The sequence below is a fragment of the Rattus norvegicus genome, chromosome 8 (assembly GCF_036323735.1).
Source record: "Rattus norvegicus strain BN/NHsdMcwi chromosome 8, GRCr8, whole genome shotgun sequence".
Classification (NCBI taxonomy): Eukaryota; Metazoa; Chordata; class Mammalia; order Rodentia; family Muridae; genus Rattus; species Rattus norvegicus.
This window is the reverse complement of record NC_086026.1, coordinates 26,254,693-26,268,192: the sequence shown is the minus strand read 5'-3', so window position 1 is coordinate 26,268,192 and position 13,500 is coordinate 26,254,693. Positions and strand designations below refer to the sequence as shown.

Here is a 13,500-nt window from a genome sequence, read left to right as displayed (position 1 = left end):
AAAGTCATGTATATGTGCATGGTCCTGGTTAACCCAGTGGATCACAAACAAAAACAATACATAATGACCGAAAAGTGAGGTGTAAACTTAGTGAGAGGAGAGGGAATTTTTTGGGTTGAGCGGAGTATAAGAAATAGTGGAGGGTTGATTTAATTCAGAATGTATCATACACATTTATGAAAATCTCAATGAATAAATAAAAAGCAACGGATTAGATTATTATGGGAATGTCTATTAAATGCTCTGATCATCAAGTAGCAATTGGGTGTTCAAATTATTATATATTGCCAGTGTTTCAGAATGGTAGCTTAACGAACTGTGCATGGCAACCACACACATGCATAACACACAGAGAGAGAGATACACATACACAATCACACACAGTTGTGGGCAAGAATAAATACCATCCATATTGAGAAAACATTCATATTTCTGAACTGAAATTTGGCACTAATTTGTTGAAATACTTACTCGCCATCACACATTCATCCCAACCACAGTGATAGTGTTTTCAAGAAGAAATAAGCAAAATTAAAACAAACAAACAAACAAACAATAATAAAAAGTGCAAATCCTGATGCACAATTTATTCAAGAACACACACATTGTGGGAACAAACCGACTTTATACTATATTTCAAGCCAGCATTCTAAATGGAAGCCAAAGGATGTGATATTAGAGAAACCTACTACGGAATCTCTTCAGGGCATTGCTGATATCTCTATTCCTTAGGGTGTAGATAAAAGGATTAAGCATAGGGCTCACTGCAGTGTATATCAATGAAGCCACTGCATTCTTTTGTGGAGAGTGTGATACAGCTGAGCCAAGGTACACACCAATCCCAGTTCCGTAAAACAAACAAACTACGGACAGATGAGAACCACAGGTGGAGAAGGCTTTATATTTGCTACTTGAGGAAGGGATTTTCAGAATGGAGAAAACAATTTTACAGTATGATAAAATGATCCCTAGGACAGGAAAAATGCCAAGTATGACACCAATAAAATATATTACTATGTTACTGCTGAGTGTATTAGTGCAAGCAAGATTAAGGAGTTGTGAAGGATGACAGAAGAAATTCGCAATTTCCACATCCTTGAAGCAAGTAACTTGTATTGCAATCAAATTGTGCAGCTGTGAATCAAAAACACTGATTGAAAAAGACAACAAAATTAAGACAGCACAGACCTGAGGGTTCATAATGACAGTGTAATGAAGGGGATGACAGATGGCCACGAATCGGTCATAAGCCATCACAGTTAGAATCATGTCATCCATACATACAAAAAGTAGAAAAAGAGACATTTGTGTCAAGCAGCCTGCATAGGAAATAACTCTGCTGTGCATTTTGAGGCCCACAATCATCTTTGGGATGGTGGTAGAGATGAAGAAGATATCAATCAAAGATAAGTTGGATAGAAAAAAGTACATGGGTGTGTGGAGGTGTGAGTCAAAGATGATGATCAAGATGATGAGCAGGTTCCCAAGCACTGTGACCAGGTACACTGATAGAAATAATCCAAAGAAGACAAGCTGCAGGTCTGGATCCTCTGAGATTGCCATGAGATGGAATTCCAAGACATCTGTTAAATTTTTTACATCATTATGGATCATCACCCTTTAGAAGAAGAAAATGTATTTAAATCATGAGACAAATAGAAGAGCACCCACAACTCCTTATATTTCTCATGCAGATTCTCTCCAGTAAAATACTACTTAAGTTTCATAAATCTTATTAATGCATCCCAGTTTTGACAAACACAGCATGCTGAGAATCTTTTCCTAAATATTGTATATATTCTATACCAGTAAGAACTGCTTTGTTTAAACAGGATATTAAGGTTGAAAATATTTGTCAATTTCAGGTATCATTTTCATGTACCAATTCTTACTTTTTCCTGATTTTTCTTCACTCAAAGTTGTAGTTCCTCACACAAATATTATTTATATTTCAAACTAATTAAATGAATATTTAAATAATAATCTTTTCCTTACTTTTGACTATCCCCAAATTTTCTGATATGGTAAAGACCTATGATCACCTATTATCACTGGCCACAAAGGATAACAAAGTTTAACAGAAGGAATGGAAAAGGGGGATATCACTTTATTACATAGCCTTTCTGCACATCTGTTTGTTTAATTCTGGCTTAAACATCTAAATTTATCTTTATGCTTCAATTAAATCATAGAAACTGCTTACAGACCCATCCAATTATTTTGTTTATATTGTTTTATTACAATTAAATAGTCAACTTAAGTCATGAAATGAACTTCAATTTTAATATATTATTTGTTCAACGTCCTATGTCCCATTTTGGCAAAAGAATATGCTCAGCCATTTTTCTAATTACTCTCCAGAATAAAATTAAATAATTTAGTTTAAGAAAATCTAAAACCTCATTTACTAGATTTAAACTTATTTGTAATAAATAATCTTTTAATCAAATATTCTGATAAATGATACACAGTTACTTAATTTCCAGTTCAAGACATAGATTCATGTTCAGCATATATTGCTATGGATAAGTTATGAAAAGCAAAACAGAAAATAAATGAAATAATGAAATATACTTGCTATTTTTAAATTAGGGGAAATATTTACCTCCTTTCTATATTTTTATAAAGACACTTGGCCAAGTGTTTAATTGGTTAGCCAGAGTTTCTCAATTCTCTCTCTCTCTCTCTCTCTCTCTCTCTCTCTCTCTCTCTCTCTCTCTTTCCTCTCTCTCTCTCTCTCTCTCACACACACACACACACACACACACGCACACGTTTAAATTTAATTTTGAAATTAAATAAATGACAGTAACATTCAAAAGGTTTGTTTCCTTCTGAGGATGAGAAGTGCTGTCTTAGAATATTTCATGACATTCAGAAAATGCTTAATGAGTATGCACTATTGTTACAGTCAATTATGCAATTTTATATAGAAATACATACTTGAAAATATTTGTATCATAAATATTTTTCAAAATATGGAAATTACAGATGAATTTTGAATATTTGCTCTCCTCTTGTTATTTCGTCTGTGTAATTGGAAATATTTTATGCATTTGATGGGTAGCTCTTTTTCACCAACGTATCTATGTTGATAGTGATTTTACATCTCTAAAAATGCTTCATAAATGTATTTATATAAATGTACCTACTACTTATATGTGCAAAATAAAATCCTATCCTTATAACAATGAGAATTTATGTTTTTATTTTCAAGTAGGTTTAGTCTCACTAGAGAGAAAATACATTTATTAAAATGATTTTTCTTGTATATGAAGTAAAAGTGAGGTGAACAATATTCAACATAAGCTTATTCCCAATGAAATATCTTCAAAACATCTGTGTATTTTTTAGTTTGCAAAAAGAATATTATTTATTTACTTTTCTATTTTTTATTGAAATTTTTCCTTGCACTGTATTTTGATCATGATTTTTCCATCTCTGATCATTTCACAAATACTTCCTATTCCCAACCAATGAAACATATACCTTTTATTTCTTTCTCTGTGTAGAAAACAAAAGAGCATAGAAAACCATGAACAAAACAAAGTAACAAGAAACAAACACAAATATTCTCACAAAACTCAAAATTATTATGTAATGTAAAAAAAAATCTTATTAGAGACAAAATCCCAAAATATCTCAACATGAAACAAGTCTACAAAACATGATTTTATTTTGTGTTAGCCTACTACTTCTGGTCATTGTGTCTACCCTTCAGTAACAGCACACTGATTTCACAGGCACTAAGACCAAAAATTAATAAATAGGACATCAAGAAACCATAAAGGAAAACATAATTATGGCAAAGCAAGAGATTAGAACATGGGCAATTATATATCAATTAGAGCATTAACATATAAAATATATAAAGAACAAAAAATCTGGATTGAAAAATATACCTCAATAAAATGAGTTATAAAAAGCCGAGAGATTTTAAAAATGAAAAATAATTTGTAAAAAATGCTTAAGAAAATTATCAACCTCCTTCTCTATCAGGAGAATGCAAATAAAAATCACTCTGATATTTGAACTTATACCTGTTAGAATAGCCAAGACACATAAAATAAATACAGCTCATAGTGGTGAGTATATTGGGAAAGTGTAGTGTTTACTATTGCTTGTGGAAACACAAAATGTGTGGTCACTAATGAAGTGTAGTAGTTTCAAAGGAAGCTAGAAATAGATCAATCTTAAGATCAACCTATACTCCTGGTACATACTTGGGCATATACACAAACGAGAATGTTAATTAGTTTGAATGTGCTTTTATTTCCAGTAAAAATCTACTTTTGATGTCATGATCTATCAGTTATGTTAGCTTATCTCTAAAAATAATTGCCCTTATCTTCTATTTTTCTGTTAACTAAGATTTCAGGAGAATGTTATACTAGTAATCTGTTTGTTTAATAATACACAAATACATTTCAACATGTCTAGGTAATAACAATGTCATTTTTCCAATAGAGAAAAAAATGCTACAAAATGGAGTTCAGAAAATAAATGTGCTTGCTGTACATCAAATTCTCAAAGAATACATGGAACACTAAAAATAAATGGAGAGATCAATGACTGCAACTGCATATGTAACAGAGGATGGCATTGTCTGGTATCAATAGGATGAGAAGCCTTTGGTCCTGTTAATACTCATTTCCCCAGCAGAGGGGATGCCAGGGTGTTGAGGTGGGATGGATGGGTGGGAGTGGGAGTTTCTTCAAAAAAGCAGGGGGAGGGGAGTGGGACAGGAGAGGGTAGAAAGGAAATAACATTTGACATGTAAATATATAAAATATCCAATCAAAATTTAACATGTAAATAATATAATTCAATAATATCTTTAAAATAAATAGAAAAAAACTTATAAAGCACATAAAAATTTCGTCTCATTTTTCTGTGCCATTTATATTGGTCATGTTAAAAGAGAAAAATTATACCTCTGTGATATGTGTAGAATCTAAGGCAAGCCATTAAATTAAAATCATTGAAAAAATTGTCTTCACAAAAGTAAATTAATCGTGGTACTTTTTAATTTTTAATTTTATAGTGTTACTATATTAGGCCTTTTTAATTCTCATTCCTACAATCTTTCCCATCTATACCTCTTATTTCCTCAAAAACTGATCACAATATGCTCAAAACACACAAGATATTTTCCTATGGAACTAATTAACATATTTCATTGGAACCTCTGTGACATTTCTCCATCTAAAATACACATGTCTATGCCTGCCAATTTGTGCTTTCTATTCATGGAATGAAGTTTCTATCACTATTTTAATTTCTATGTGAGAAAAAATAATTGTACCTTATAAATAAGAACATTTTATCTTGTTTCTAGTTTAATCAGGTATTACTTATAGGATTGTTGTGCAGTCAGGAAAGAAGCTACTCCTCTGAAGTTATATCTCTTTCCGACATTTGGAAGCCAAGCCATGGAATAATTTATTCAATGGTTAATAAATGTTATTGTGTTCACGTTTCCTGTATCTTCTAGTATCACCTCAGAAAATTAGAAATGAAAGAATTTATTTATCTTTCCAAAAATATAAAGGTAAATTGAGTGATATATCACTTAAAAGACATGTGTATTTACATTATTATTCTAATAACAATATCTGTCAATTTCAGGCAAGATATATATATATATATATATATATATATATATATATCCTTATATGGAGAACCTATTAAATTTCTTTAATTATGCAACATGGATGTCTCCTAGAAATGCACTTTGATACTAGCTTCCCATACACAGAATAAAGTGGAACCAATAGGACTAAAAGGTAAAAAGTAAATAATCAGAGTATGATGTAGTGACAGACCCATGTAACAACTTCAGTACTTAGAATGCTGATATAGAAGAATCACTCTCTGCATGTGGTTCACTAATTTCTTTTATCAATTTCCAGTCACCATGACTATATAAGTTAGTGTTCAGAAATCTGCACCACAGTTGTGGTGTTGTGTTTAAGAAATCATTTTGTGACTCCTTCAAAGTTCTTCAGCATGAATAAAATATAAATATAATGATCATCAGGTTACTAATTTGTAGTGCGTTGCTTGAGTTCAATTGTATTTGTCTCCTGCATATTTTAGACCCAACCATGTTCGTTTCTCAATGTCCTCCAAGGTCTGAAGGTCTCTATGATAGGATGAAAAAAGAAGAGTAAAAGAACCTAAGAGTAAAATCATTGTGCCCGTGAGAACGGCTAGAAAGTAAAGTATTTTCATCTAATTCTTCTACTGTTTACTGCATTATGTAAGTGCCTGTATTGGTAAAGAGAATCTGAAAATTGGGAAGTTCATGCATAGAAAGCCCACACATGGAGGAATAGTTCAATTAGAACTTCACTGGAAATTCATGGAAACCCAATTGGAAGATGTCATCCTTATTTTACATATGTCCTCTTTTAACTGGAATCTTTATAAAAGGTGTCACTCACTCTGCTCTCCAAAGGACTCTTGCTATTAGGAGTTTCAGTTGACTACCTTAAAGGAGATTACAGAGTAGATTTATGTTGCCTGTTCTCAGTATCCAATTTAAAGATGCTTTACTTTTTAGCTATGAATAATTTACTATTCTTTTATTTGGTTTGGGATGTTGTAGATCATTCTTTGGAACATACCAGACACTATCTCTTCTTCTGAAATTGTGTGGAATAACATAAGCAAGGAGATAAGTTTTGAAGACTGTGTCTATATCCTAGAGTGGTTAGAAGAAACAGTTCTGTTCTGAGTTATGATATGAATACTTTAGTTATCCCATTACATTTCTTTCCTAGAGAATACACCTATTAATTCCAATGACTTCACTTGGCATTGGTGTTAAATTCCAAAAGGAAGAAGACAGGGAGATGTGGTATATTTCTGGAATATAGGAAGTGATATTGTTGGTTTTATTAATGACTCACTGCAGTTTTTCATGGCATGGCAACTTGTGTCCATAATAAATCCAAATATACAATATACACATGGATTAATTTTTTCTACATGACAATCTTGGAGCAGTTAACTCAAAGTAATAATAAAATGTTTCATTTTTGAAAATGTGACAGGAAAACAGCATATAAAAACTTTATACATTCAGAATACCATTAAGGACACTACTTGATGTTATGGTGAATAGCCTAGTCCTACTTTTCCTCACCATGAATATCATAGACACATTGGAATTTATAGGAAATAATTTAGAGGCATTCATTTTATGTGAAATATATGTATATAGAATCAGGATCAATGAAAAGCAAATCTCAAATGAGGTATCTAGCACATACACTACAACAGAATATATATATTTCACAGTCCTAAAAACTGAAATAATTTATGTTAATATTGTCTCATTATAACAGAATTGTGTAGTTCATTTGCACAATATATAAAGAAAAATTTCAGTACACGTTCACTCTTCCACATTCTCTGTACCTACCAGTTAAAGCTACTGTTCTGTCCTGTCATGGTTAGGAAGTACAGATATGTTCACCTTATCACACCAGGTCCTGAGCCAGGATAGATATGAACCATTAAATTTGATAGTTTCCTGATATAGTTATCCATGGAAATAGAAGGACATGTGTGCCAATTCACTGCAAACATAAATAATGAAGAACTGGAAGCAGAGGATAATTATTGGCTGCAGTAGGACCTGGAAGACTAAATGCACAAAGCTCATCATTATCAAAATTGGTTTAATTTGTCTTAGTCTCTAAGGACTTCCTAAAATTAATATTGAAAGAATAAGAAAAGAAAATGAACCAATATTGCTGATGCCAAGAAGTGGATGCTAACATGATCCTGATTTAGCTGTCTCCTAAGAGGTTATGCCAGAGCACAACAAATACAGGTGTGAATGCTTGCAGCCAACCATTGAAGTGAGAACGGGGTCACCATTGGGGAAGTTAGAGAAAGGATTGAAGGAGCTGAAGGGGCTTGAAACACCCTAAGAACAACATCACCAACCAACCAGAGCCTCCACAGACTAAACCACCACCCAAAGAGTACTCATGGACAGACCCATGGTTCCAGCGGCATATTTAGAAGAGGATGGCCTTTTTGGGCACCAATGAAAGGAGAAGCTCTTGGTTCTACAAAGACTCTAATCCTCAGTGTAGGGAAATTTAGGGGAAGGGGGTTGGAAGGGGTGGGTGGACAGGAGGGGAAACACCCTCATAAAAAAGGGGAGGTGGGATTGGATAGGGTTTTATGAATGGGAAACTAGCAAAGGGGATAACATTTGAAGTGTAAATAAGTTTTTAAAAAGTCCCATTAAAAAATAGAATAAATGTCTGGACATGCTATTTGAGATTTATTTTTGTTTGTTCTAGAAGAGTTCTTGAGTGATGCTTCTTTACTTTATTACTGTATTTAATTATCAATATTTATGTGAACAGAAGATCAAAAATATGTCATTTTGTACATTGTAAGAATGATTTGGATCTTCAGTTATACTTTTATTAAAGAAGGCATGTATTTAAAATCTCCAATACCAATATAGTTAATACAAAATTCTGTCATATTAGGTGCATTACCTTTAATTCAAAGCAATCAGAATCATATATTACTAGAAATTTAATTTTTCAGTTTGAAAGCAATTATCACTTTAAAATTTATCATCTAATATACAATGATTGTAACCACAAATCTTCTTTACAAATTCATGACAAGCTGAACTTTCATGAATGAATTAATGGAAGAGTTACAAATATGCATGTTAAAATCTATTAGTTTTCCAGGCAGAATTTCAATAAATGACATAAGTCTTCTTTGGTTGCAGTATACTTTTTTTTTCTTCTTTACAAGTGGTAAGTGTTATATCTTCACTAACATACATAATCCATTTCTCATTTCATTCTCCTTTTCCTCTACCACTTGTCTCCTCTCTATTCTAAAACAACCTTATCCCTTTTCATATGTGGTGGGTTTTTTTGTTGTTTGTTTGTGTGTGTGTGTGTGTGTGTGTGTGTGTGTGTGTGTGTGTGTACGTAAAATACAGCTTCCATATATGTGGAAAACATTCAATAATTTGTCTTTTTGATTCTGGTGTTTTTCACCCTTGAAGAATGAAAGCACTGTATTTCCAGAATAATATATAGAACTGATAATATTTTAATTATTTGAAGTAAGAGAAAAATCTTTGAATGAGTGCAGCATACTTACTTATTCATCTTTTAATTAACATGTTGATAAGTTCCATATCTTAGTTTTATTGGCTTTAAAGATAAATTCATTCAATTAATATTATGAATGTCACCATAAAAAATATGTGTATGCACAGGAGTCTCGGTATTGTATAGACATGCATTTCTTGTTTCTTGTAGATGCATTATTTTCTCAGCTGTTTATACTTTAAGAAGCCTCCATATTAAGTTTCACAGTAGTTGCACTAAATCAAGTTCTCTCTAATATTGTATATGTATCTTTGTCCTATACCATCACCAGCTTTTATTTTCTCTGTCTATTTCTTTAAAAAGCCATTTTGACAGGGCTGATTTATAATCTTAACCAATCCTCAGGGTAGTAAAAATATAGACATCTGCCTGGTAATGGAAAAAAAGAAGAAAATAGCCATGTCAGATATGTTGATCAAAAGGTTAGATACACAACAAAAGCCACCATATGGTGAATAGGAAGGCTGTATAGAAATAGAAAGGAATCTCTCCATGTTGGAAAAATCAAATTTATAAAGAAAGACAGACTATGACAAGAGATGTAAAGAAAAATAACTTCCGTTCCTTCATAAAAGCTATATGGCTGTGGTGCTACAAGCTACTGCACCAAAAAGGTATATTTGTAGCAAAAAAGTAAAAATCCCTTTAAATGATTATTTAGTTCATGTATCTCTTTAACATGGATTCAGATTAACCTTTAATAATAGGGGTAATGCCTTGGATAAATTTTAACCTGCACTGGAATATAAAAGGAAACCTGAAATATGAGATGAAATGAATAGTATTATCATTTAATTGTAATTTTTTCTAATTCACTTTAAATTCCAATTACTGTACTCTCTTGAACACTCTTGTCAGACAATCCTTCCAACATTCCCACTCTCCTTTTCTGAGCAGGTGGCAGGGAGGGTCCTGGGTATCCTTGATGTTGACAAATCAAGTCTCTGTAAGGTTAGCTGCATCCTCACCCATTAAGGCCAAACATGACAGCCTACCTAGAGTGTTATATTCCACATATAAGCAACAGCTTCTGGGATATAAGAATATTATTTGTCACAACATTTTATTATATTCTAAAAGTAATATATTTGTTCACATTTTATAGGATATTTGATCTCACTATAAACCCCACATTTGTGATATTTAAAGAAACTTTACTAAAGCTCAAAACATACATTGAACCTCATACAATAATAGGGAGAGACTTCAACACACCACTATTACTAAAGGACAGGTCACTGAAACAGAAACTAAACAGAGACACAGTGAAGCAAAGAGAGGTTATAAACCAAATTGATTTAACAGATATCTACAGAGCATTTCACCCTAAAACAAAAGACTACACCTTCTTCTCAGCACCTCATGACACTCTTTACAAAATTCACCATATAATTGGCCACAAAACAATCCTCAACTGACACAAGAATATTGAAATAATCCCATGCACCCTATCAGACCACCATGACACAAGGCTGGTCTTCAATAACAGTGAAAACAACAAAATTTCCACACATATGTGGAATCTGAACAACTCTCTACTCAAAGATAATTTGGTCAGGAAAGAAATAAAGAAAGACATTAAAGACTCCCCAGAATTTAATGAAAATGTTGACACATCATAACCAAATTTATGGGACACAATGAAGGCAGGGATAAGAGAAATTCATAAAACTAAATGGCCTAGTAAAGAACTTGAGAGGTCTTATACTAGCAACTAAACAATACACCTGAGAGCTCTAGAACAAAATGTAGCAAACTCATCCAAGAGGAGTAAAGATAAGGAAATAGTCAAACTCAGGGCTGAAATCAAATACACAAAACAAAACAAGTAAAAGAGTTAACAAAACCAAAAGCTGGTTCTTTGAGAATCGACAGAATTAGTCCCACACCCGCGGATCCCGGCCCGCAGCAGCTCTCTGCTCCCAGACCCTGTGGGAGAGAGACCTCACCACCTGGTCAGGTGGGCACTCCCGAGGCTGCAGAGCGGAAGAGACCACCAACACTGCTCACCCCTGCCCACATCCCTGGCCCAAGAGGAAACTATATAAGGCCTCTGGGTTCCCGTGGGGGAGGGCCCAGGAGCAGCAGGACCCCTGCGCCTGAGACACCGCCGGAACCTGAAGGAACAGACCAGATAAACAGTTCTCTGCACGCAAATCCTGTGGGAGGGAGAGCTAAAACTTCAGAGAGGCAGACACGCCTGGGAAACCAGAAGAGACTTCACTCTGCACACATTACTGATTCCAGAGGAAAACACCAAATGCCATCTGGAACCCTGGTGCACTGAAGCTCCCGGAAACGACAGCGCAGATCTTCCTGGTTGCTGCCGTCTCAGAGAGCTCATGGGCAGAACCCCGCGAGGGAACTTGAGCCTCGGGACCACAGGTAAGACCAACATTTCTGCTGCAAGTGACCTGCCTGGTGAACTCAAGACACAGGCCCACAGGAACAGCTGAAGACCTGTAGAGAGGAAAAACTACAAACCCGAAAGCAGAACACTCTGTCCCCATAACAGGCTGAAAGAAAACAGGAAAACTGTTCTACAGCACTCCTGTCACACAGGCTTATAGGGCAGTCTAGCCACTGTCAGAAATAGCAGAACAAAGTAACACTAGAGATAATCTGATAGCGAGAGGCAAGCGCAGGAACCCAAGCAACAGAAACCAAGACTACATGGCACCATCGGAGCCCAATTCTCCCATCAAAACAAACTTGGAATATCCAAACACACCAGAAAAGCAAGATCTAGTTTCAAAATCATATTTGATCATGATGCTGGAGGACTTCAAGAAAGACGTGAAGAACTCCCTTAGAGAAATACAGGAAAACATTAATAAACAAGTAGAAACCTACAGAGAGAAATCGCAAATATCCCTGAAAGAATTCCAGGGAAAACACAATCAAACAGTTGAAGGAATTAAAAATGGAAATAGAAGCAATCAAGAAAGAACACATGGAAACAACCCTGGATATAGAAAACCAAAAGAAGAGACAAGGAGCTGTAGATACAAGCTTTACCAACAGAATACAAGAGATGGAAGAGAGAATCTCAGGAGCAGAAGATTCCATAGAAATCATTGACTCAACTGTCAAAGATAATGTAAAGCGGAAAAAGCTACTGGTCCAAAACATACAGGAAATCCAGGACACAATGAGAAGATCAAACCTAATGATAATAGGTATAGAAGAGAGTGAAGACTCCCAGCTCAAAGGACCAGTAAATATCTTCAACAAAATGATAGAAGAAAACTTCCCTAACCTAAAAAAAGAAATACCCATAGGCATACAGGAAGCCTACAGAACTCCAAATAGATTGGACCAGAAAAGAAACACCTCCTGTCACATAATAGTCAAAACACCAAACGCACAAAATAAAGAAAGAATATTAAAAGCAGTAAGGGAAAAAGGTCAAGTAACATATAAAGGCAGACCTATCAGAATCACACCAGACTTTTCGCCAGAAACTATGAAGGCCAGAAGATCCTGGACTGATGTCATACAGACCCTAAGAGAACACAAATGCCAGCCCAGGTTACTGTATCTTGCAAAACTCTCAATTAACATAGATGGAGAAACCAAGATATTCCATGAAAAAACCAAATTTACACAATATCTTTCTACAAATCCAGCACTACAAAGGATAATAAATGGTAAAGCCCAACATAAGGAGGCAAGCTATACAATAGAAGAATCAAGAAACTAGTCGTCTTGGCAACAAAACAAAGAGAAGAAAAGCACACAAACATAACCTCACATCCAAATATGAATATAACAGGAAGCAATATTCACTATTCCTTAATATCTCTCATTATCAATGGCCTCAACTCCCCAATAAAAAGAAATAGATTAACAAACTGGATACTCAACGAGGACCCTGCATTCTGCTGCCTGCAGGAAACACAACTCAGAGACAAAGACAGACACTACCTCAGAGTGAAAGGCTGGAAAACAACTGTCCAAGCAAATAGTCAGAAGAAGCAAGCTGGAGTAGCCATTCTAATATCAAATAAAATCAATTTTCAATTAAAAGTCATCAAAAAAGATAAGGAAGGACACTTCATATTCATCAAAGGAAAAATCCACCAAGATGAAGTCTCAATCCTAAATATCTATGCCCCAAATACAAGGGCACCTACATACGTAAAAGAAACCTTACTAAAGCTCAAAACACACACTGCACCTCACACAATAATAGTAGGAGATTTCAACACCCTACTCTCATCAATGGACAGATCATGGAAACAGAAATTAAACAGAGACGTAGACAGACTAAGAGAAGTCATGAGCCAAATGGACTTAACAGATATTTATAGAACATTCTATCCTAAAGCAA

The 13,500-nt window shown here is 34.3% G+C and overlaps 1 protein-coding gene across 1 annotated transcript; it reads right to left on the bottom strand.

Annotated features, from left to right (window-relative positions):
- Positions 1–675: 675 nt before the first annotated feature.
- Or7e173d (olfactory receptor family 7 subfamily E member 173D) lies at positions 676–1,614 on the bottom strand. Its single transcript, NM_001000867.1, has one exon. The coding sequence runs from the start codon at positions 1,612–1,614 to the stop codon at positions 676–678; it is 939 nt and encodes a 312-aa protein (NP_001000867.1).
- Between the last annotated feature and the right edge of the window lie 11,886 nt (positions 1,615–13,500).

Excerpts from the sequence above, each read along its gene's own strand:
- Or7e173d (NM_001000867.1), bottom strand. The coding sequence starts at position 1,614 with ATGATCCATAATGATGTAAAAAATTTAACAGATGTCTTGGAATTCCAT.